The sequence below is a fragment of the Oncorhynchus nerka genome, linkage group LG10, assembly GCF_034236695.1.
Source record: "Oncorhynchus nerka isolate Pitt River linkage group LG10, Oner_Uvic_2.0, whole genome shotgun sequence".
Taxonomy (NCBI): domain Eukaryota; kingdom Metazoa; phylum Chordata; class Actinopteri; order Salmoniformes; family Salmonidae; genus Oncorhynchus; species Oncorhynchus nerka.
The window spans coordinates 36,105,925-36,132,282 of record NC_088405.1 but is presented as its reverse complement, the minus strand read 5'-3'; the positions used below and the strand labels follow the sequence as shown (position 1 = coordinate 36,132,282).

The 26,358-nt window shown below is 42.2% G+C and overlaps 2 protein-coding genes across 2 annotated transcripts; both read left to right on the top strand.

Moving 5' to 3' along the window:
* Positions 1–1,147: 1,147 nt before the first annotated feature.
* On the top strand, positions 1,148–14,128 carry LOC115135240 (potassium voltage-gated channel subfamily G member 3-like). Its single transcript, XM_029669721.2, has 2 exons — positions 1,148–2,051; positions 9,834–14,128. Exons 1-2 carry the CDS (start codon positions 1,399–1,401, stop codon positions 10,477–10,479), a joined length of 1,299 nt encoding a protein of 432 aa, XP_029525581.1. The 5' UTR covers positions 1,148–1,398; the 3' UTR covers positions 10,480–14,128.
* A 4,513-nt stretch (positions 14,129–18,641) lies between these two features.
* On the top strand, positions 18,642–25,960 carry LOC115135239 (cytochrome c oxidase subunit 7A-related protein, mitochondrial). Its single transcript, XM_029669720.2, has 3 exons — positions 18,642–18,810; positions 24,526–24,660; positions 25,037–25,960. The coding sequence occupies exons 1-3, from the start codon at positions 18,742–18,744 to the stop codon at positions 25,172–25,174; spliced, it is 342 nt and encodes a 113-aa protein (XP_029525580.1). The 5' UTR covers positions 18,642–18,741; the 3' UTR covers positions 25,175–25,960.
* The last annotated feature ends 398 nt before the right edge of the window (positions 25,961–26,358 follow it).

Genomic DNA, 26,358 nt, shown 5'->3' with positions numbered 1-26,358 from the left:
TCACTTATGGTGCTGAATCTCCGAGTGCCCTGCGGCTTGAGTGCCTACAAATCTGTTTCTCACACTGTATTTTTTCCCAGGATACCTCCTCAACTATGGCAACAGGCTCCCTCCCTCTTGCTGTGATACCGTTAAAGATGAATATCTCAGGGATCTGAAGAGGAACGTAATCATCCATTAATAAGTCTACAGATTCTTTTTTTTATGTGGCCCTAGATTCCTTACCCGATACATTGTGATAATGTGGCGCTGCATAAAACCCATTGACAAAAGGATCAAGTTATACGCCAATTTAATGATAAGTAATTTGTCACGCAGCACATAAAGGCACCAGGGCCTACTGTGATTAGGCCTATATTTATAATATTTTGACCAATAAAACTGAATACTATAAAAGTTTAGAGAAATCTATCCCGATGTAATGTAGTGAACATTATACCATAATCCAGTCCGTGTATTGGTATTGTGGGATTCCAGTTCAATGTTTTACAGTAGCAATTAGTGAAATCAGTCACAATACGAAATGCTACTAAAAAATCAAATTAAAAAATAATTTATAATACTTTGACTATATAGTTTCACAGACATATTGTTGCATTTTTTCTGGTTTGTGCGAAATCGATAAGAATAATATAAAACCAGTCTGCATACCACCAAGGTGAATTGGTTTAGTCTTGACTCTTGGTTGACAGTGTTGGGGACTGGGTAATGTATTGATGCTTGAGTGCCAAATCAACACATTTGTTTATATTTGTCTTAGTCACTTATTTTTGTTATTTATGAGTATTTATTTATTTATTTTATTTTATTTATATAGTTTTAAATGCAATGATTATTTATTTGTGTTCCAAATGTCTGAATAAAATTAGTTAGTGCAGAATGGTGCATATATTTCTTTTTTTGGGGGGGGGTTACGCCCAGGGAGCCGTACAAGCTACAAGTGTGTGTGTGTGTGTGTGTGTGTGTGTGTGTGTGTGTGTGTGTGTGTGTGTGTGTGTGTGTGTGTGTGTGTGTGTGTGTGCGTGCGTGTGTGTGTGAGCGAGAGACCCGTGTAACACTACTCGGATCTGCACACGGAGGACTAGTTGGTTTGGACACTTGAGTTACAGGCGCTCAGAACACCATGACGTGCGCAAGGAGTCAGGTGCAAACGGCGAGTGCGCTCGGTTGCATGGTCTTCACGATAACTCCAGTCGGTCAGATCTCTCTCAGAAGGATAATAACAAAAGAAAGCTAATAATAGCGGCCAAACACTTTGACGACGTATTGACTCCTATATTGGACTTAGAGAGGGATAAAGCATGATGGTTGTATAAGGAACGGGTGCCTTTTGGCGCTGTATAAATCGCAGAAGGTGCCTTTTTCAGTACTTTACAAACACCTGTCAACAATTGGAAGATGAAGTTTGGGAAGAGCATCTGTATCCTTAATGTGGGTGGCACAAAATATGCGTTCCCTAAGGATGTGATAAAGGATTTCCCTCTGAGCAGAGTGAGCCGTTTGCACAAATGCGCATCGGAGAAAGAAGTACTGGAAGTGTGTGACGACTACGATCGGGAACGGAATGAGTTTTTCTTCGATAGGCACTCCGAGGCTTTTTGTTTCATCATGCTGTATGTGAAGTACGGGAAGCTACGGTTCGTCCCGCAGATGTGCGAGCTATCATTCTATAACGAAATGATTTACTGGGGGCTGGAGAGCTCACACTTGGAGTTTTGCTGCCAGCGGAGACTGGACAATAAGATGTCCGACTCGTATATTCATTTCTCCGACGAGGAAGTCAAACTCGAGGAAGAGTTGAAGGGCGAGAATTTGGTGACTCGTGTGGTCACGGAGAGAGAGGGGTCCAAGTGGCTGGAGAGAATGAGAAGTACTTTTGAGGAGCCGACTTCATCAGTCGCAGCACAAATCCTGGCCTCAGTGTCCGTTATATTTGTTTTAGTGTCCATGGTGATGCTTTGTGTGAGTACTTTGCCAGATTGGAAAACCGCTGAGAACAACAGCGTGGAGGAACACCGGTACAATCCAGACTCTTTAGAGCATCCATCCGGGTATCTATGTTCTATCTTTTATTACATATTTCCAGATTTCTCCGTTATTTGATTGCCTGCGATGTTGATACATTACATAGGATCAATGCTCTACTTCTCAATGGACTTGTAACTTGTAAGGACCACAAGACTGCACAACGTTTTATTTCAGCTGCTGTGACATAGGCCTACCAGCACTAATTTAGAATGTATATTGTTGTATTCTGCATATAATACAGTGGAGGCTGGTGGGATGAGCTATAGGAGGATGGGCTCATTGTAATGGCTGGAATGGATCCAAGTTAAGGGTTAAGTGAAGGCACTCATTCTGAATGGTTAAGGTGCGGGTTAAGGTTTGGCAATGGAGTTAAAACATTACATTAAGTTTTAGCATTAAAATAAGTTACAGCACATTAAACATCACACCTTAAAGATGCACTATTCAGAAATCGCTCCGCCATTTCCTGGTTGCTAAAATTTGAATAGTTCGCCTAATTTCAGTTTGTGACAAAACAAGCAATTATAGTTTAGAGAATCATTGTACCACCTAAACCGCTGCAAAAATATATTTTCCATTACCAAAAACATTGTATTTTCAGCTGTTTGAAGCTGGTGTACAAAACCGAAAGTAAACGATGCAAAAATTAAACTTAAGGATGGGAAGCATAGAAATAGCGTACGTAGAACAGATCTGATCTCCCAAAAAGATAAATATTGCAGCTTTAAGTTTAGCATTCATTCTGAATGGTTAAGGTTTGGGATAGGGTTAAAACATTTCATTTAGGCACTCATTCCAAATGGATAAGCTAAGGGTTAAGGTTTGGGATAGGGTTAACACCAAACATTTCAAACCTGTGTCCATGGTTGAGGTCAAACATGCAACCTTCTGATCCAGAGTCATGGGATTACACCCATCAACAATGCCATTACACACTGTTGCCCCTATATGGCTAGTTTTGAAGGCATTTCCCAATGTCCTCAGGACATGGATAGATGTCCAATTTCAACATCAATCTGGAAATAAATAGGTGTGTAAACTGTTATTGCCTGTCTTGGTGAAAACAAGTAGCACTCTCTATAGGCCTACTTTCAATGCATTTTCCTGCAAACGGTGGGTTTTCCCTCAACTACACCACTGAGTCTGCTATTTAGTAGTCCCCGACAGTGCCATTTCTAAGCAACATAAATGGCACCTAGGGCGGCCCCAACCAAATGTTAGGAAATATAGTGTATGTATATATTATATACTATTATTATTACTATTTTTAGAAGCCAGTCTCAATTTACTGTTGGTTAGGATAGTAGAATCCTGTGCCTTTTTCAGAATTTGGTAGTGCATCAGCAGCTGTCCTCTTGTTATGTAATTCACTGACAGTCACTCAATTAGCCCATGTCATCTTATATTTTATAGATAGCTGGCTAGACCAATTTACCTAGCAATCTAAACCTTGTAGTAATCGTGGCCGAATTACTGATGTAGCCAGGGGCCCTAACCACCAGGGAGTACTCATTGATTTTGTTAGTTATTCTCACTCAGATAGAATATCATATGAACATGGAATAAGTCATGGCAAACTGTGTAGAATTACAGGAAATTAGCTTTAAAACTGCTAAATCTTCTCAAGGTCTTATTATATAACTATTTTTTAAAATGTATTATTATTTCACCTTGCTGCAGGAAATGAGCATTAAAATTGCTACATTTTATCTCCATACCATGGCAAAGTGTGTAGAGCTGCACATTTTCTCTCCACCACCAAGAGGGGGGCTACTAAAATGTTTTGGCCATGAGGTGGGGGGGGGCAACCAAATCTCGCTTAGGGCCCCCAAAATGCTGGAAACGGCCCTGGTCCCCGACCACATGGTCTCCTGGCAACAGATTGTAAGAATCCCTGTGGGGAAGGGGGCAGAGGAGGAGCTGAATGTTTATTAAAGTTAAATGTCAAGGGAGCTTCTGGTCTGATCCTACCAAGTGAACAACACATTTCATGTGCCAAAGTCTCCATTTTGTATGTTGGCCAATTGTCATTAATATATGACATATTATACTATATGGACACTTAAAGGTGTTCAATCGAAATGTTCATTGCCAGAAGCACCACTGTCCCTTGCACTATTGTCGTTTTTGTCGTTTTTGTCGTTTTTGTCATGCATTTTAATCGAGAGAGGCGGAGGAACTTAACAAGTTGGAGCGTTGCCTCTATTGTTACAGACAACACATGTTTACAGTGATACATTTAGATTAAGGCAGTAAATGTAAATGAGTTGTGACTGTCTCGGCTCCCTTTTTGGACGAGAGCGTATGTATCGGTAACTATCCAAGTTGATGATTATAGTGGCATCTGACAGTACCTCTTCAAGGCACTGATTTTAATGGTAGACTACTATAATACTCAGGTCCTGTCTACAGTGGTGATTTTTAGTGGTAGACTACTATAATACTCAGGTCCTGTCTACAGTGCTGATTTTTAGTGGTAGACTACTCTAATACTCAGGTCCTGTCTAGAGTGCTGATTTTTAATGATAGACTACTATAATACTCAGGATCTGTCTACAGTGCTGATTTTTAGTGGTAGCCTGCAGTATCTGTCCAATGTGCTGATTTCAGGTAGAGTACGCCTACCTTTTATCATAGGAGACTGTCAAGGAGACAGGTACAAATAATTATGTATTGCTGTTTCTTGGTGTAATACACTCAGTTTCATGTCTACTTTTTTTAAAGACTCATGTTTACTTTTGATGTTTTGAAGGAGATCAGAACATGAATCAATCAAATTTAGCCATGTATCAATACATATAACTGTGTCAGCCAATACTTCTGTCCATTTGTCTACAGAGCTGTTTGTCATCCCTTTCTTGTCTGCCCTCACTCTGCTCTTTAACCTGTGTGTCTGTCTTGTATCCATGACTGCCACGCGGACCGCTCTCAAGGTATTGGTACCTGAAAGGCACCCAACACTATCTGTGTGTGTGTGTGTGTGTGTGTGTGTGTGTGTGTGTGTGTGTGTGTGTGTGTGTGTGTGTGTGTGTGTGTGTGTGTGTGTGTGTGTGTGTGTGTGTAGTTGTAGGCAATGCAGGTAGGTATTGTTCTAAGCCAGTGGTGGGAGGTTATGGTTGTATCTGATTTGTTTCCCTTTTCAATGGGCAAATGTTTTTAAGTGAACATGATGTCACAAATGCCAGTTGTCCCAAGGTAATACAGTAAAGGGTACTCACATTCTACTCAAGCAACTTAGGATGCACTAAATTAAAATTACTTTTGGGGGGGTTGTATCATTTGATTCACACAACATGCCTACCACTTTCAAGATACAAAATATTTTTTTATTGTGAAACAAACAAGAAATAAGACAAAAAAAATCTGAACTTGAGCGTGCATAACTATTCACCCCCCCCCCCCAAAAAAAATGTCAATACTTTGTAAAGCCACATTTTGCAGCAATTACAGCTGCAATTCTGTTGGGGTATGTCTCTATAAGCTTGGCACATCTAGCCACTGGGATTTTTGCCCATTCTTCAAGGCAAATCTGTTCCAGCTCCTTCAAGTTGAATGGGTTCTGCTGGTGTACAGCAATCTGCACGTCATACCACAGATTCTTAATTGGATTGAGGTCTGGGCTTTGACTAGGCCATTCCAAGACATTTACAGTGGGGTAAAAAGTATTTAGTCAGCCACCAATTGTGCAAGTTCTCACACTTAAAAAGATGAGAGAGGCCTGTAATTTTCATCATAGGTACACTTCAACTATGACAGACAAAAGGAGAAAAAAAATATAAAAAAATCACATTGTAGGATTTTTAATGAATTTATTTGCAAATTATGGTGGAAAATAAGTATTTGGTCACTTACAAAAAAGCAAGATTTCTGGCTCTCACAGACCTGTAACTTCTTCTTTAAGATGCTCCTCTGTCCTCCACTTGTTGCCTGTATTAATGGCACTTGTTTGAACTTGTTATCAGTATAAAAAACACCTGTCCACAAACTCAAACAGTAACACTCCAAACTCCACTATGGCCAAGACCAAAGAACTGTCAAAGGACACCAGAAACAAAATTCTAGACCTGCACCAGGCTGGGAAGACTGAATCTGCAATAGGTAAGCAGCTTGGTTTGAAGAAATCAACTGTGGGAGCAATTATTAGGAAATGGAAGACATACAAGACCACTGATAATCTCCCTCGATCTGGGGCTCCACGCAAGATCTCACCCCGTGGGGTCAAAATGATCACAAGAACGGTGAGCAAAAATCCCAGAACCACACGGGGGGACCTAGTGAATGACCTGCAGAGAGCTGGGACCAAAGTAACAAAGCCTACCATCAGTAACACACTACGCCGCCAGGGACTCAAATCCTGCAGTGCCAGACGTGTCCCCCTGCTTAAGCCAGTACATGTCCAGGCCCGTCTGAAGTTTGCTAGAGAGCATTTGGATGATCCAGAAGAAGATTGGGAGAATGTCATATGGTCAGATGAAACCAAAATAGAACTGTTTGGTAAAAACTCAACTCGTCGTGTTTGGAGGACAAAGAATGCTGAGTTGCATCCAAAGAACACCATACCTACTGTGAAGCATGGGGGTGGAAACATCATGCTTTGGGGCTGTTTTTCTGCAAAGGGACCAGGACGACTGATCCGTGTAAAGGAAAGAATGAATGGGGCCATGTATCGTGAGATTTTGAGTGAAAACCTCCTTCCATCAGCAAGAGCATTGAAGATGAAACGTGGCTGGGTCTTTCAGCATGACAATGATACCAAACACACCGCACGGGCAATGAAGGAGTGGCTTCGTATGAAGCATTTCAAGGTCCTGGAGTGGCCTAGCCAGTCTCCAGATCTCAACCCCATAAAAAATCTTTGGAGGGAGTTGAAAGTCCGTGTTGCCCAGCAACAGCCCCAAAATATCACTGCTCTAGAGGAGATCTGCATGGAGCAATGGGCCAAAATGCCAGCAACAGTGTGTGAAAACCTTGTGAAGACTTACAGAAAATGTTTGACCTATGTCATTGCCAACAAAGGGTATATGACAAAATATTGAGATAAACTTTTGTTGTTGACCAAATACTTATCTTCCACCAAAATGTGCAAATAAATTCATTAAAAATCCTACAATGTGATTTTCTGGATTTTTTTCCCTCATTTTGTCTGTCATAGTTGAAGTGTACCTATGATGAAAATTACAGGCCTCTCTCATCTTTTTAAGTGGGAGAACTTGCACAATTGGTGGCTGACTAAATACTTTTTTGCCCCACTGTAAATGTTTCCCCTTAAACCACTCAAGTGTTGTTTTAGCAGTATGCTTAGGGTCATTGTCCTGCTGGAAGGTGAACCTCCGTCCCAGTCTCAAATCTCTGGAAGACTGAAACAGGTTTCCCTCAAGAATTTCCCTGGATTTAGCGTCATTCATCATTCCTTGAATTCTGACCAGTTTCCCAGTCCCTGCCAATGAAATACAACCCCACAGCTGATGCTGCCACCACCATGCTTCACTGTGGAGATGATATTCTCGGGATGATGAGAGGAGTTGGGTTTGTACCAGACATAGTGTTTTCCTTGAAAGCTCAATTTTAGTCTCATCTGACCAGAGTACCTTCTTCCATATTTTTGGGGAGTCTCTCACATGCCTTTTGGCGAACACCAAACGTGTTTGCTTATTTTTCTTTAAGCAATGGCTTTTTTTTCTGGACACTTCCGTAAAGCCCAGCTCTGTGGAGTGTACGGCTTAAAGAGGTCCTATGGATAGATACTCCAATCTCCGCTCTGGAGCTTTGCAGTTCCTTCAGAGTTATCTTTTTGATATCTTTGTTGCCTCTCTTGGCCCTCCTCCTTGTATGGTCTGTGTGTTTTGGTGGGCGGCCCTCTCTTGGCAGGTTTGTTCTGGTGCCATATTCTTTCCATTTTTTAAATAATGGATTTAATGGTGCTCTGTGGGATGTTCAAAGTTTCTGATCTTTTTTTTTAACCCAACTCTGATCTGTACTTCTCCACAACTTTGTCCCTGACCTGGAGAGTTCCTTGGTCTTCATGGTGCCACTTGCTTGGTGGTGTTGCAGACTCTGGGGCCTTTCAGAACAGGTGTAAAAATACTGAGATCATGTGACAGATCATGTGACACTTAGATTGCACACAGGTAGACTTTAGAAGTCACATAATTAGTTAAATAAAGGTAATTGGTTGCACCAGATCTTATTTAGGGGCTTGATAGCAAAGGGGGTGAATACATATGCACGCACCACTTTTTAGTTATTTTTTTCATTTCACTTCACCGATTTGGACTATTTTGTGTATGTCTATTACATGAAATACAAATACAAATCAATTTAAATTACAGGTTAATGCAACAAAATAGGAAAAACACCAAGGGGAATGAATACTTAAGCAAGGCACTGTATATCAGCATTTGACAACAGCATATTTTGATGGACTAGACTGTAACTGGCTTTTGACTAGCTGACTGCAATCCCTCATTACAGCCCTACCTCTACTCTGGTCATTTGTGGCAGTCTGTCCTCATGCGCTCTACACCTAATAGGCATACTCAGGGCTCAGTCTCAACCAAGTCTAACTTGCCTTTAATCCATGCTATAATTAAGGTGGAAAAGAAGCCTCTAAAATCCCTTATCAGTATGCCTCTACCATATTCTAGCCTGGAGTATTCTGTACACACTGAGCTGCAATACATTTGTCTATAATGTCCAGGCCCAGGAATGGTCTCAGAATCAAATGAAAGTCAAAAATGTACATGCTACTTTGATTTGACATTTGCTGCTGTTATATGTTGTCAAATGAGTTTACTTGAGAACATTGTAAATTATCATGTGATTACGTCAGTCTGAGGGTTGTTTCTCACTATGTGGCTTAGTTTAATAAGGTAAAGTATGGCAGCAAAAATATAATACTGTAAATTACAACCTCACTTAAAAACGCAGAATATCTTCTGCAGGTTCTGGCATAAAGAAATTCAGGTGGTCAGGTTGGTAAATTACAACAGGATTACGATGTCAACATGACCAGGATTACGATGTGAAAATGTTAGAATACCAAGAATCAATTTATTGCATCAAAATGTAAGAGCGTCCATAAGTCATATCCCACTGGGCACAGACGTCAATTCAAAGTCTAGTTTTGATTTACATTTTGTTGAGTTGTCAACCATTGTGAAATCAACAAAGAAAATGGCACCATGTCATTGGACTTAGGTTAAAAGTTGGGTGAAAAAAAGACGAAATGCCCTTTTGTTAATTACTTTTTGCAACTCCAATCAGTTTTCCACGTTGATTCAACGTCATCACATGATTTGTTTTTGGTTGAAATTACATGGAAACAATGTTGAATCAACCAGAAAAAAAGGGTTAATAAAGGCTTTCCCTGTGGACCAGTGTTTCCCAACTCCAGTCCTCGAGTACCCGCAAAGCCCCAGACAAGCACACCTGATTCAACTTGTCAACTAATCATCAAGCCCTCGATGAGTTGAATCAGGTGAATTTGTCTGGGGCTACAACACAAATGTGTGCTGTTGGGGGTATCCAAGGACAGGAGTTGGGAAACACTGCTGTAGGCTAACCCTTTTTCTGTTTCAAAACACTTTCACCCAACGAATAGGCCCTAACCCTCAAGAAACCATTTAAGAACCCTTCAGTGAAAAGGTTCTACCAGAAACCAAAATGGATTCTACGTAGCAACTTTTTTTTGTAAGAGTGTAATGTCTGCAGTCCATTGCTTGTAGATACACAGTAGTGTGTAGACCTATAGTGGAATTTCCAGCTCTCATGCTCGCGGTAACTCTGCCTGGTTCTCCCTCCCACAGGATCATCGAGGCTGTGTGTATCGGCTGGTTCACCGCTGAGTGCATTGTGCGCTTCATCGTGTCGCGGGACAAGTGTGAGTTTGTCAAACGGCCCCTCAACATCATCGACCTACTGGCCATTACACCCTACTACATCTCCATCTCCATGACGATGCTGACAGGGGAGAACTCCCAGCTTCAGCGGGCGGGCGTCACCCTGCGTGTTCTGCGCATGATGCGCATCTTCTGGGTGATCAAGCTGGCCCGACACTTCCTGGGCCTGCAGACTCTGGGGCTAACGCTGAGTCGCTGCTACCGGGAAATGGTGATGCTGCTGCTGTTTATCTGCGTGCCTATGGCCATCTTCAGTGCTCTAGCCCAGCTGCTGGAGCATGGCCTGGACCTGGAGTCGCCGAATGAGGACTACGCCAGCATTCCAGCCGCCTGTTGGTGGGTTATTATCTCCATGACCACTGTGGGCTATGGAGACATGTACCCCATCACTGTGCCTGGGCGAGTGCTGGGTGGCCTGTGCGTGGTGAGCGGCATCGTGCTCCTGGCACTGCCCATCACCTTCATCTACCACAGCTTCGTGCAGTGCTACCATGAGCTCAAGTTCCGCTCGGCCCGCTGCACGCGAAGCCTGTCCGCAGAGTTTCTCGACTGAGGGATCCCTGATGTCGCTACTCCCCCTGACAACTCTTCAGAGACCTCCATCCACCCTGGAAGTGTGCATCGAACGGAAACATGGCCTCTATCATTGGTCTCACACTTTATTTAACGCATTTTGTTGATTTATCCCTCGTCTTGGAACATCAGTATGAGGGGTTATGTGTTTTGAGGTTTGCATATAGCACAGCCTTCTTCAATAGTCAATTCCAAATAGGAAGTAACGGAACCCGATGGGGACAAGGACTGTTTCCACGGCTGCCATGGTGACAGTGGTGTTCGGGGCAGATGTCCCTGACAGGATGTCATCGTTGGAGGGCAGCTGGATTGTGTCAGACCAGACAGAGGCCTTCATATTACTGTGGATTATACAGAATTTAGCCAATCTCACAGTACAACCTTCTTCTCACATGGCGACATGCCACAAAAGAGATTTGAGTTTTAATGCAATTTTCAATCCCACACTTCTGGCAATGTCACAGTGTGAGGATGGAAGGTAACATTTCTCTTCTCTTTCATCGATCATTTATTTCTAGTGTTCGTGTGGCCAGTCAGTGAACAACAATGCATTACCAAGAACCAAAGCGTATGAGTACAGTGAACACTGTTCCCTTTAATCTTTCACTTCAACGCTCACGCTTCCCCTTTTATTTTGCGTAGGCAAACCTGACAAATATAAAAACACAACACTTTGTGAATTTGAATGAGCCCATTTACAACTCAAACAAGGTCCCATTCTAAGCCTATTAACCATTCCACCTGAAAGCCAAACCAATGCAAAGTGGTTTTGAAAGGTATTTTTTCGCAGAAACCAAGAGAGGGGGTGGGAGGGGTTGAACAAGAAAGAGTACAGTACCGTATGGGTCTGTCAGCTCAGCTGTGTAGGCAGGTCTTTAATGTGGAACACGGAGCCACAGAGCGAGAGTGTGTCATGGAGAAACTGGTGGTTCGGCTGACATCACACAGTGCAGTAAGGAGAGGGCATGTCTGCCTCAGCCTCGTGAGCGCTGCGGGTCTTCTGACTAGAGGAGTGGAACCATTTGTGGCTGGTGTCAAAACCTTGGTAGCCTCTTCCTGTCACAACAAAGGCACTCGGCACAACCACCACAGCCTTGGTAGGCACTCCTCTCAATGTTGTTGTCTGGCCCACCCGCTTCTCCTCGACACTCTGTCGACGCCATGTTTGGGTGGCTTGTGTGACGCATTCGGCCTCCTTTCCTGCCCGAGTGAATTTGGGTGTCTCTGAAAAGCTTTTATCATGCCTTCACTAATTTCTTTCGTGGGGAATTGGGAATGGGGTCATCGTGTGTTCTTTTCATATCAGCCGGCTTCAGGATACACTACCTGTTATCACTAACAAGCACCATCTTTGTTTTTCCCAGATTGTGCATAGATGTGTTTGCTCTAGGACTGGGTTTTCGTGTTCGCTAACAGAATCTCTAAATGTAATATTGTAAAGGGTTTGCTCTCTGAAAAAAACCCAATCTGTTCTTGACCTCATTTTATCTGAATTCTATTTTCAACCAAAGCAGTTTTATATCTTCCAGAAGCACTTTTTATAGTAGGAGCAGAAAATTAAAGTTCATCAAGGTAACGATTAATGTATATGAGTGTTCTTGTCAGAGTGCTCTATTTGATGTGATAGATATTGACTGCCGGGACTCACAGTCTAATTGTACTAGTGACGCTGGTTCTTTTGACACAGATTTAGTTCCTTTGCTTTGTCCTCAGTGTTATAGTTTCCACTAGCTGCAGACAGCCCCATCTGCTCTCTCTGATCTACCCCCGCTTTCACTTGGCTGTTTTCCAAACCCAGTAGTCACAATGCTTTAACTGTGTGGAATGTTGATAGGATACGATTGATTAAAACTGTTATTTCAGAACTTTGGGCATCAGGGTCTTGGAAGAAGAGAAGGCTTGACTAGACTTAATCGACTTTGAAAATGTTAGATTTGCATTTATATTAGTATGCAGGATGGTGTTGTTCAGAGGTATTGGAAGAATTGTATTGCAAGAGCCTGTCATCTAAGCATTCCTTCCTATTCTCACTACAACTTCCCTGGAGGAAAACCAATTTCATTAAAACTTCAACAACTCCCAACAGGAGGAGTTTGCAATTCCAACGGCCCTAATATCTCAATGCCGACGACGAACTCAAACCAACAGGTGCAATATCACACCAAAGAGCCTGAGAGTAAACAACTTGAGTATTCACTTTGAGAATGTGAGCAAACAATGAGTTTTGAACGAGAAGGGAGCTGGCAGCAACATGTCGCCTATCTCTGTAAGAGCCTCCTTACCAACAGACATAATTTCCTATCACTTACTCTTGTCATCCTTCACACGACAAACAGCGTATATTATCTCTGCTCTGGTTTATAAACACATAGAAAGTCACATTGCTCCACAGCAATTAGGACTTGTATATCTGACCAGCCTACTTTTCCTTGACATAAATCCACATCAATCAGATCTCCCTGGATTCTACTCCAATTTAGTGCAAAATTTCCACCACATTCATCAGGGATTCTAACTGCTACAGGGGTAACTGAGACTCTTAACACCATTGATGGGACCACAGGCTGGAGATTCTCTAACCATATTCTGTCCCTCTTCTTCTTCATCTATCTTTCTGTCTGCCTGGCTCTTTTTTTCTTTCCCTCTCTCTCAAATAAACACACACACACACTCTCTCACACACACAAAGGTGAGCGTTTTGTGAGTGGTTTTTCTCTTGGAGAGCTCCATTTTAATAACATGGGTAAACAAGAGAGTGGATTTCACTTGTATTTTGCCAATCCAAACTGCACATAGGTATAATGAAAAGTCAGAAAGGTCATCATAAATGACATTATGAATAAATCAATTGACTCACAAAAAGGGGATTATAAATCAGGCAATAAAAACTCATTTTGAGAAGATGAAACATTGTTCACTGGTTATGAAATCATTGTGTGACCTATTTAATGTCTGTCTGACTGACACCCTGTAACTTGTGACATCGCTCTTCTCAATGAAATACTCAAATAGTCCATGCCCCACTCAGTGCAATCTTGATGTTTGGACCAGGACAATATTATGTGAGTATCTCTGTCTTCAGGACTGAAACTGAAAATGAACTGTTCTGGAAAAGTTACTGTTGTGTTGAGGATCAGGAATAAGGCAATTGGATGTTGGTTGGAACAAATGTTGTATTTCTAAAATCAGTTTTTCAGAATAAGTGCAGAATATTTTCACTGCTCTTAAACCCTTTAGGACAGATTTCTATGCTCACAGTGGATGTAGTTGGGGCAAAAGTGGGCCCACATTTGTTACAATGGAAATAATTCAAGAGAAAAATACCTAATTATTATTTGAAAAGTTTGTACATTTTCTACAAGACTTAAAATATGACTTATACTCACATAAATAGAGGACCTGCTACTTCTGGATACTGTACTTTGTCACACCCAAACACCTTATGTGGGCATCTCTAGCTTATTGCTGCTTCAATAGAATGTACAAGTGCAACCGTGCATATATCTCTTGAAGAAATGGTTGTGTTTCTGTAAGCCATAGTTTTTTCCCCTTATTTTTTATGGAACCAGCTATTTTGTATAGAGCTTATGTTGTTTACAGATAGTCTTGTTGTATTTAAATAAAGAAAATCTAAATCTAATCTGCATGTCTGTCTGAGTACATTTAGGGCTTACGTGACTGTACACATGCATTTATTTAACCAGGAAACGTCCATTGAGAAGCAAGGGATACCTGGCCAAGAAGGCAGCAGCAATCAATACAACATTACAACACCAAAAAATAATGCATACGATACAATCAGCACAACAACAACACAATCCCGTCTACAGAAACACACAGTCTTGCATTGAGGAGCACTAATAAATCTAGGTGAAGCAATAGATTGTTTCCTGTTCCATGCCTCTGGTGCACATAGGAGAAGGCAGTCTTGCCTAACTTCGTAAAAGCCCTGGGGAATTTAAGCAGCAACCACCTAGTAGACCGCATCTGGTAACTACTAGTGGTGAAGGAGAGCAGGCTAGAGGTAGAGAGGGAGTTTACCCAGAATGCCTTTGTAAATGAACACGTACCAATGTAGCTGTCTGCGCATATAAAGCTGGGTCCAACCCACCATTTGGTACAACATGCAATGGTGGGTGAGTGACTTAGCAGCAATGGTGGGTGTGTGACTTAGCAGCAATGGTGGGTGAGTGACTGCATGTTTAAAGGAGCGGGACACTAACCCGGACGCTTATAAGAAATCCTGCTATGAATCATCAACCAGGCAAAGCGTCAATACAGGAGTAAGATTGACTCCTACTACACCGGCTCTGATGCTCATCAGGTGTGGCAGGGCTTGCAAACTATCACGGATTACAAAGGGAAATCCAGCCGAGAGCTGCCCAGTGACTCGAGCCTACCAGATGAGCTAAATGCATTCTATGCTCGCTTCGCGGCAAGCAACACTGAACCACTTGTCAGAGCACCAGCTGTTCTGTGTGACCAAGCTCTTCGTAGCTGATGTGTAGCTGATGTGAGTAAGACCTTTAATAAACAGGTTAACATTCACAAAGCCACAGGTCCAGATGGACTACCAGGACGCATACTCACAGTATACGCAAACCAGCTGGCAAGTGTCTTCACTGACATTTTCAATCTCTCCCTGACCCAGTCTGTAATACCTACATGTTTCAAGCAGACCACCATAGTCCCTGTGCCCAAGAACACCAAGGTATCCTGTCTAAATGACTATTGCCCCGTATCACTCACATTTGAAGCCATGAAATGTTTTGAAAGGCTGGTCATGACTCACACCAACACCATCATCCCAGACACCATGGACTCTCTCCAATTCGCATGCCGCCCCAACACATCCACAGATGACACAATCTCTAATGCACTCCACACTGCCCTTTCCCTGGACAAAAGGAACAGCTATGTGAGAATGCTGTGTGATTGATTCGTGTTGTAATTTCTGGTCACAACTTCCAGACTTGTTTCCGTGCTGCTGTGCGGTTTGTTGCTACTTTGTTGCTAACAATACTTTGCTACCTGCCAACGTTACGGTTTGTACTTTAACATTTTTAATAACCATTTTACATTTTACTTTTTCACCCCGGATGCTTTATCTGGACATGCTTCTACAGCACCTCCACCAGCCGGAGCTAAGTACTAACATTAACATTATGCCATCTAATTGCAGTCGCTGTACTCATAATATACAGGAGAACGATCGCCTTATGGTGAGGATAGCCGTGCTGCAAGCCCAGCTTCAGACGCAATCGTTAGGCAATGGTAATTTAAGTGTAGGAAAGGATGAAACAGCGTCTGTGCCACCAATAAGTACAGATAGTATAAATCCCCTCGCACAGTACCCGCAGCCTGACAATTTTCTCATGGTTTCTGGAGGGAAATGCTGTCAGAATGCTCAACCGCTGTCGCTCATTCAGCCGACAAACTTTCAACCGGTTCTCCCCATTTAAGCAACGAGTCGGAATTGTTGCCGAAACCTCTCACCATTAGCTCTGACAAATTGAAAACCCTAGTCATTGGCAACTCCATTGCCCACAATATTAGACTTAAAAATAATCATCCAGCAACCATTTGAACATCTTGACCATGTACTGCTATAATATCCACCCGGCAAAGCCAGAAGAGGACTGGCCACCCCTCAGAGCCTGGTTCCTCTCTAGGTTTCTTCCTAGGTCCCTGCCTTTCTAGGGAGTTTTTCCTAGCCACCGTGCTTCTCCATCTGCATTGCTTGCCGTTTGGGGTTTTAGGCTGGGTTTCTGTATAGCACTTTGTGACATCGGCTGATGTAAATAAGGGCTTTATAAATACATTTGATTGATTGAATGCTGTTAATTCACTACAGTGAATCAGTGTTCAACACCATAGTGCCTTCGAAGCACCTCACTATGCTAAGGATCCGGGACTGAAACACTGCCCTCTGCAACTGGATCCTGGACTTCCTGACAGGACGCCCCCAGGTGGTGAAGGTAGGCAACAATACATCCGCCATGCTGACTCTCAACCCGGGGGCCCCTTGGGTGGGTGCTTAGTCCCCGCCTGTACTCCCTGTTGACCCATGACTGCATGGCTGCGCACGACTCCAAAACCATCATAAAGTTTGTAGATGACACGACGGAGCTAATCGATGGAGCTGATCACCGACGACCAGTGGTGAAAAAAGTCCCCAATTGTCATACTTGAGTAAAAGTAAAGAAACCTTAATAGAAAATGACTCAAGTAAAAGTTAAAGAGTTGCAAAGAAAAATACATATCTCAGATTGGCCAATAAAAATAAAAGATTAAGATGGGCATAAGAACACAGACACTGGACAGAGGAAATCTGCCTTGAAGGCCAGCATCCCGGAATCGCCTCTTCACTGGTGTTTTGCGGGTACTATTTAATGAAGCTGCAAGTTGAGGACATGTGAGAAGTCTGTTTCTCAAACTAGACACTCTAATGTACTTGTCCTCTTGCTCAGTTGTGCACCGGGGCCTCCCACTCCTCTTTCAATTCTGGTTAGAGACAGTTTGCGCTGTGAATGGGAGTAGTACACAGCGGTGTACGAGATCTTCAGTTTCTTGGCAATTTCTCACATGGTATAGCCTTCATTTCTCAGAACAATAAGACCGACGAGTTTCAGAAGAAAGTGTTTTGTTTCTGGCCATTTTGAGCCTGTAATCGAACCCACAAATACTGATGCTCCAGATACTCAACTTGTCTAAAGGCCAATTTTATTGCTTGTTAAATCAAACAAAAGTTTTCAGCTGCACTAACATAATTGCAAAAGGGTTTTCTAATGATCAGTTCCCCTTTTAAAATGATAAACTTCAATTAGCTAACACAACGTGCCATTGGAACACAGTTGTGATGGTTGCTGATAATGGGCCTCTGTACGCCCATGTAGATATTCCATTAAAAATAGTTTCCAGCAACAATAGTAATTTACAACATTAACAAAGTCCATGCTATTTCTGATCAATTTGATGTTATTTTAATAGCCCCAAAAAATGGCTTTTCTTTCAAAAACAAGGACATTTCTAAGTGACCCCAAACTTTTGAACGGTAGTGTATGTCTAGACACTTTTGTCCAGAGATGAAGGTTATTAATTGGATGCCTGGGCAGAGGGACAGTGGATGTGCATTGATAATTCAAATGGTATTGTTAAGAGGCATTACCCAGGGATTGTGGTGAATATCTCCCTGCTATCAACCAATCAGCATCCAAACAATCTGTTTTATAATTGAGCTCGCCAATTTATGGTTCTAAAAACTGGAAATTAGTTAGCATTTTTTTGTGTGCATTCTATGAAGCTGCAAATGGCAAAAGCTGCAAATGAATGGGGAAAATATTTAGGTTTTGGGATAGACACCGAAAATAAGGTCTGAGATTAACACAGGTTTAGGAGATTTTATACGTTTTTTTTCCTAAGAGATAAGGTGTCAGTTAACATGGCCTTTATGAATTATGAAGCCTTTATGTGCTCAAAATATGTAAGAAATTTAACTGCAACATTTTTTGCCTCACTACGCCAACCATCAAATCAAAATCAAATGTTATTTGTCACATGCGCCGTATACAACTGGTATAGACTTGACCGCGAATTGCTCGCTTACGAGCCCTTCCCAACAAAAATAGTAACACAAGAGGAATAAAATTAAATCGACAAGAATGGCGCTATATACAGGGAGTACCAGATTAATGTGCAGAAGTACATGGTATTTGAGGGAGATTTGTACATGACGTCAGAGTAAAGTGACTAGCCATCAGGATATATTACAATAAGAGTAAAATAAAATTGTAAAAACTAGTCTACGCTACTGTTCGCCAAAAAGTGAGTTAGTTAGCTTTCTGGTTAACGGCTCAAACGAAAACACATTGATAGTATATTGTTTTGCTCCAGGCATGCAACCCCATATCTCTTCAGCGGGATAGTGCTTGTTTTATCGGTTCCCGAACTATGTTCAGAGGAGACTTTGGGTCCATGTTAGCATATTGCTTGCTTTTTACTTGTTTTGATTAAATAAATGCATCAAAATTCACAAAACGTGACATTAGCATTCATTTCCAAAAGCTGGACCGTTTAATAGTGCCTACAAAAAGCCGCCATTATCACTCTATTCTAATCAGGCACCACTGAGCCAACCTGCTGTGTCGTTAATGCTGGGTCCATCCTCTCTGCATGTTTGGCCAACAAGGGGACATCCGTGATTCGACCTCACACTGTTGTTTTTGTTTTGCAACCAAGTAAAATGTACTACAAGTTAAATGGAGTTACACAAAGACTTGCTGGATCGGCACCGAGTGCGTACAGCCCTCAGGTAGGTACAGAAAGCAGGTCCAACAGGCAGTCAAATATGTAAAAATGCAGTAATGACCTTCACATTGTTAGCTAGCTAACGTTAGCTAATAAGGTTGGTTTCAATTGGGCACAACAAACACATGTATTGATTTACACAACATGGCTAAGACATCTCGCCACATTATATATTTGTTTTATAACAGTTGATTTGCTAGTTAATGTTGTGTTTGGCTAAGGTGGCACGACCGAAAAAGCTAGCAAACACATTAGCCCTAGCTGGCAAGTTGGTGCCGGTTAGCTAGCAGCGTTTTGTTGCAGAGACATTCCGGATTAGTCTGTGAATTTCCGGACTAGACGATTTTTGTCTTATTGCTACCATTCTCATTTCGGATTCCACATTGTGAAGAAAAAAAGAAGAGTAATAGATGGTGGTGCAATACATTTTTCCTATGTGCCGGATCGGCAGGTAGCCTAGTGGTTAGAGCGTTGGACTAGTAACCGAAAGGTTGCATGATCAAATCCCCGGGTAAATCTGTCGTTCTGCCCCTGAACAAGACCGTTGACCCACTGTTCCCCGGTAGGCCATCATTGTAAATAAGAATCTGTTGTTAACTGACTTGCCTAGTGAAATAAAGGTTAAATTAAAAATATCAAATTTATGCTTGATCCGAAAATGTGGTCGGATGCGCCATATTTGTTTACTTTTATTTGACCTTTAGGCAAAAGTCGGTTAACAAATTCTTATTTTCAATGACGGTCTAGGAACAGTGGGTTTCACCATCCATGGTGTGACCCAATTGCGGAGCCTCTGGAAGCAAAATTGAGCTCCCACTGCATCCCATTCACCTCTCAAATGTTGTAACAATGTGGAGCGCTCCGCACAGTGATGTACTGGGCCGTATGCACTACCCTCTGTAGTGCTTTGCGCTCACTTCCTTGACAATTTCCTTCACAACAGCTCTGTGCTGCTTGGTGAAGCCAATAAGTATGAATGCCCTGATTTCTGCAGAGGCCATATCACCCTAAATGCTGCATGGGCAATTCAGATGGCGGAATGACCATACAGCGCCTTTAACGCCTAGATAACACTGATGGCTTTAATGTGCAAAATGGTACGCAGCATCATTTGGATATGTGTGCAACAAAATTTAAACATTCACCTTCTGCAACCATTTCTGTCAATCTGACGACGTATACAGTTTGAAACATACTTTCGATAAATGTATGCACCACACAGAACGCAATGCAACTGCCTTTGCAACGCAAGGCAAATTCCATTCCATTTTAAAATGAATGTACTTCTGATGTACCAAAATGCAAAGACACTGTCGGTGTGATCTAGGCGTAACCCTGCACCAACTGCAAGGCACTACAGAGGGTAGTGCGTACGGCCCAGTACATCACAGGGGCGAAGCTTTCTGCCATCCAGGACCTTTATACCAGGGGATACCGGTACAGAATCAATGTACAGGGTTAATTGAGGTAATATGTACATGTAAGATGTACTTGTCTAGTTAAAGAAAAAACTAAGCAAGTCTGTTAAGAACAAATGATTTACAATGACGACGCTGGGCCAATTGTGCGCCGCCATATTGGACTCCCAATCACGGCTGATTGTGATACAGCCTGGATGGAACCGGGCAAATGTGATACCATTCCACCTATTCTGCTCCAGCCATTACCACGAGCCCGTCCCTCCCAATTAAGGTGCCACCAATCTCCTGTGACATATAGGTAGTGGTAAAGGGACTATGCATAGTTAATAAACAAAGTAGCTGCAGCAGTGTAAAAAAGGGGTTAATGCAGATAGTCCAGGTATCAATTTGATTAACTGTTTAGCAGTCTTATGGCTTGGAGGTTGACGCTGTTATTAAGGAGCCTTTCGTGTTACTTTTTACAAAACTTTAGTTTATTTGGTATTTTTTTAGCAAATAGTCTGTCTTAACCAACAATGCAGAGTTTAAAAAATATAAATTAAGGGCTTGTAAGTAAGCATTTTATGGTAAGATATACCGGTTTGTATTTGGCGCATGTGACAAAGAAAATTACATTTGATTTACACTATCCCCCAAAAACCTACCACCCTATCCCACTACTTGGCCCTAAACGATCCTACACCAGGCTGTCGGCCTGGGAGGATGGAACTCCTTCTCACAACTTTCTTTAGATCTTCTCCAGTAAAATCTCTCAAAACCAAATATTTTGCTGCTGCAACTACCACAGCTATATTCTGGCTATACACGCAAGAAATCCAACCTTACTAAAACTCAGTCTCTGGCTCTCTCTCTCTCTCCAGGCCGACTCACTGGGGGGCTCCCAGTTGACTCTCTCATCCTTGGGCTCTACCCTCTTCATTGCCTCAGTATAAAACATTTTACCTCTCTCATTCTTTCAGGCGGATACACATAAAATCAAAACAATTCCTGTTCTTAAAACTTTCACAGGTGTAACCATTGCCAGTTTGTCCTTTACCCAGCCCGATACAATGAATGGGTTGGACCAAAAGCAGGAATCCACTCTTTCCAAAAATCATCTGGTAGGATTATCAGGGAAACCGTTGAAAGTCTCCACTACACCTGTCGCCGCAGGTAGGTCCACTTCCTCCTGGACTGGCTCAACCTCAGAATCCTCACTGCTGCCATCTGACACCATTTGTAGATCATCAAGTTTCTCAAGAGCATGGAGTCCTATAAATCAATCAGGAGACGTAGGTATGTACACCTCGAACGAAGGTGTACTCAGACAAATCTCTGATCTTAACAGCACCATTCTTGCGCTTTCGCGTCATTGCACCTCTGTCCAAAAGTTGTGGTTATTACCAACTTCTCATGAGGTCAGTGATCTTCAGGTCGGGAAGTTGGAACTCTAGAAAGATGGCAGAGTTTCCGACTTGGATGACCGTTCTAGGGCTTTCCCCGACTAAAACAAATCTTGGCCGACCGAAAGTCATCCTTTCGACCAATCGATTGGTAGAAAATTTTAAACGTGTATTTTTTTCCATATAGACGCACCCCATGTGTTTGAATAAATCGACTATATGCATTGAGCTTGTCAGGCTTTTAGCTTACGATTTGATGAAATAAGACGACTGCCTCGGGCGCCAGAGATCTAGATAACCAGAACTTAACCTGACCCAACTATTCTCCTGCTGGCCTTTTCAGATTCTGCCATTACTCTCATGAAGTTGTCAGTAATAGACAACACGAGGAGTCTGCAACCTTTCTCATGTTGAATGCAAATGTATCTTACCATTTCTACCGATCTGCGTGGTAGTTATTGTTTTCAGATGCACATTTTTGTGAAGCAGATTAATTTTATAATAACTTTTTCATAACTCAAAATCATTGTCATGTGGTTAATCAATTCCATCTAAATGAAAATGATACAAGCCTAAAAAGTAACTTCTATTGCCATTACCAACTATTTAAAAGTAGCCAACAAATAAAAGTTTGCAGCTGCAGGTAGAAAATATACTGACTCAAAAGGAAATATCTTATAAATCACATTGGCTACATACACATTGCCTGTCTACCACAAACTTTAAACATTGTATTAACTTGGGTCCAGCCCGACTGCAACATTGTATAACATTTTCTGGGCCCTCAGTTTCCCATGCCAGTGGTCTTGGGACAGACACAGCTGTAGGCTATTTTGCACAAGGGATAAGAAACAGTGGTTGACTTGGACAGGAGCTCACCAAAATGGAGTACCAGCACCTCAAATGTTCAACTGCTTGAGTTCATATTCCTCTTATAGAATATCAGCTCAGAAGTATTGTGGTGCTCCTGCACTTAAATATGAACTGTATCAGCACCCAAAATGAGTACCGGAACCTATTTCAGTCCAAGTCGAGCACTGATAAGAAGTAATCAGGTAGGCCTATTTTATGATGTTTCCACTGGATCCGAGCATGCCATTTTTCCATTTCACACCGAGTGGTTATCGAAAGCGGGAGAGGTGTAAATATTTTTTCAAATACATTGAGGAACTATTGTAAGTCTCAATGGATGTAGAGACAGACTTTGTTTGCTTGCTGTTTTGAGGTGAAAACATGACCTTGAGAAGCTCCACAGGTCATTAGTGGTGGTGCGTTAAGCCAATCAGGAAAAATATCAGATCCCAAAATGGGCCCATTTTTATATGCCTACATTTGCGCGCAGGCCAGGTAGCCGATAGGTCTACTTCTATGCGCGCGCGTCCTTACTCCACATTGATAGGAGCGCTTCAAACGAAACACCGTTGACAACTCTTAAATGGAATTTGAGAAACACGTTTTGGTTTATTTCATTCCAAGTGTAGCATAGGTTGTGCACTGCAGACAATGTGTCCACTCAGATAATGGGAAGACTGCAATGCTATTGAATGCATTAAATTAAATGACCGTAACAAACGTTGTAGATGAGGAATTAGCGGTAAATGTACTACGGGTGGTATATGTAAGGGGGTATTGATAGACTCTAACAATAAAACACTAGAGTGCATTCTGGAGAGAGAAGTGCATTGTGCATCTGGTCGCATGGTCAATCCGACGTCTCCATTGGCCATGCAGCATTTGGGGTGATATGGCCTCAGCAGAAGTCAGGGCGTTCATACTTCTTGTGCTTCGCGGAGCAATGTAGAGCTGTTGTCAAGGAAGTGAGTTTGTATTTATACAGGATGTACCCCCCTTCAACCAATCATATCAATGCGGCGCTATGGAGAGCCCTCCGCAATGTTACAAAATTCGGAAGGCGCATGGCGATGTGGGTCAGAGCTCAATTTAGCCTCTGGAGGCTCATGCTCCAATAACTCCCTTAGTTGGGCAGAAGGTAACAGCTCGTGGCTGAGGTGTGGGGGTGGCGGTCCTTGAAGATGCTGCTAGTAATGTTACATAAACTACCAAAGATGCATAGATGGCTCATCCGTTAGTTATGTACCCTAATAAGGTATCTAGCTAGCTAGAAAACGCTACCCATGAAAGTCCTAGCTATGTTGAGTGAGCCACAACCACGCCACTTTTGACCCTGTTGACCTTATCGGTGAGGGAGGAGGGCCCTTCTCAAATCCAACAGTAATCTGCACCAGTCGGTCATGTTGTAAACAAGGCATGGTGTTTTGTTCAGAAACATGCATCTCTTTTCCATAACTAGTTTGGGAAATACAATTATTCGCAAGGCATATAGTGTTAGCAAAGCAATCACCTTTGCACGTGTAAACAGCAGACCTTCTAATCCTTACTACAGGTGTATAGGGATACGTTGTGATTTTGGCAATGAAGCCCTTTATCTACTTCCCCAGAGTCCGATGAACTCATACCATTTTTATGTCTCTGCGTGCAGTTTGAGAGAAGTTGCTAACTAGCGTTAGCACAATGACTGGAGGTCTATGGTAACAGCTAGCATGCTTTTACTTAGCATTGGCTTGTAAAACGACCTTTAACTTCCTTCATACTAGACACCGAAAAATACAATTGATATCCATGAGTTCATCTGACTCTTGGGACGTAGATAAGGGGCTTCATTGCAACAATCCCAAAGTATTTCTTTAACATAAGTCAGTCATTTTGAGATGAATTCGCAGGAGGGGGTTCTTCCTAGGGCATACATCTACATTATGTATTTATTTTTTCAGTTGTGGCCACGATTTAGCAATGGCAATGCACCCGCTGCTAAATGCATAAAGGGCAAACACTGATAGGACCAACTGTGTTTGGGTCATGTGGTTTCCTCAGTCTAAAGTTGTGTTGTCTCTCTAGGGGTTGAGGGTAACAGTGCCAATGGAGGCCCCTCCAATGATCTTTGCCACCCCCACCAAATATGTGTCGGAGGCAGGGAACACAGTGGAGTACCTGGGACACAACAAAGTCCCTGACCTACAGAAACTCTTCCAGGTACAGACACTGCACTAACCTTTTGTTCGACCCACTGCTTGGCTTCCTAGGGTCATTGGTGTTCTGTGATAATCACAGAACCCCAATAACCCAGGAAGCTTGTGTAGGAGTTTTTCCTACTTGACCTTGATTTGTTAGAAGATAACGCCATCTACTCCTGTGGTAATTTACTTCGACCATGAACTTTCACTGCCAAAATTCCTATTAGTTCCGACTAGTTTTCTAGAAAGTTATACACTCCTCTGTCCCTGCAGAGAAGTTGTGAGCAATGATAAAGTTTGGACTTTAATAAAATATGGGGATTCCCCTCTGTGACTCAGTGGGGAGTTGGCGACTGCAATCACTTCTCATTCTCTTTATTCTGTCTACATTGCAGAAGTCTGACGGTATCCCTGTGCACCTGAAGAGAGGCCTGATGGACAAGATGCTGTACAGGACCACCATGGGCCTGACCATTGGAGGGACCCTCTACTGCCTGATGGCTCTCTACATAGCTGCCCAGCCAAGGAAGTGATCTGCTTATCCAGCCTCTTCCGCCTTCAAGGTTCCAACAGGATTCTATATGATTAGGAGCAATAATGTGGATGATGATTGTGCTCAGACGGTCAAGGAAAGGAATCCCTTTACGCTCAATTATATGTCCCCTTGTCTTATTGATTGCCTCGTTTCATGTTGAGGTTTTCATCAGACTCAAATAATCTATACTTTGTCAAATTTAAGTCCATGTCATATCACTACTTGTCATATCACTACTTGCCCTATCTCACTTGCTCTGTGTTCTTGTGCAAGTTGTGCATTTCCACATGTATATCTCTGCTGATGTCTCGGTAACAACCAGCACCATATCAGTGGTACATAACTATGATGGCTAGAGTATCAACAATCTACATTTAAAAGAAAGTCTGACCATGTTTTCTGCCAGAGCACTCCCCTGTGTGTGTGTGGAAAGAATTTGAGGTCTCATAACATGGATGACTTTGGGTGGTCTTTTGTTCTGGGCGAGAGGGTGTATGGGGCTAGCACCTTTTTTCAAAGCTAATAATGAGGTGGTACTTCAGGTTGTGTGATATCATTCATTGGTTTCTTTCTGTAATAAACTCTGCTTTTGAGAAGTCACATCTGCATTAGCTTATTTGCATGCCCCCCCCAGTCCCTATTTATATGGTGCAGAGGTTGAGTTGTCATTTAGTCTGCATACTAACTGACGGTGTTCTGTAAAGAAAAAGGGAGTGCACAGAGTATCTGACAAGTCATTGTAATTTTGTCTTGGGATAATAAAGTATATTTAGTTTGTAAAACATTTTTTTCTGTTTTCTTTCATTTTGTTACCTATCTGCTTCTAAGAATAGCTGACCATGAAATGGGATATTCTTTATAGTGGGAGCCATGAACAAATACTAGTTGGACGTTCTCGTTCAACTTGTAGATTTCTTTTAACATGTCATTATTTTCCAACATCGTCCTGGCAGACCAACTCTACTCCGGCCAATTAAAAATGTGTATGACCTTGAGTATCGGACTTCATCGAGAGGAAGCAGATATCTTGTTTGATCTTTGCTTAATTGTTAATTTGAGTTTTGCAATGGGCAGCTAGCTAGACCTTTCCATCATACTCTTATACGTTAATATCGATGTCATGCAGTAATAAAGTGGCAATTAACCGTTCATTTGAATATGAAGTTATGTAATGTCAATTAT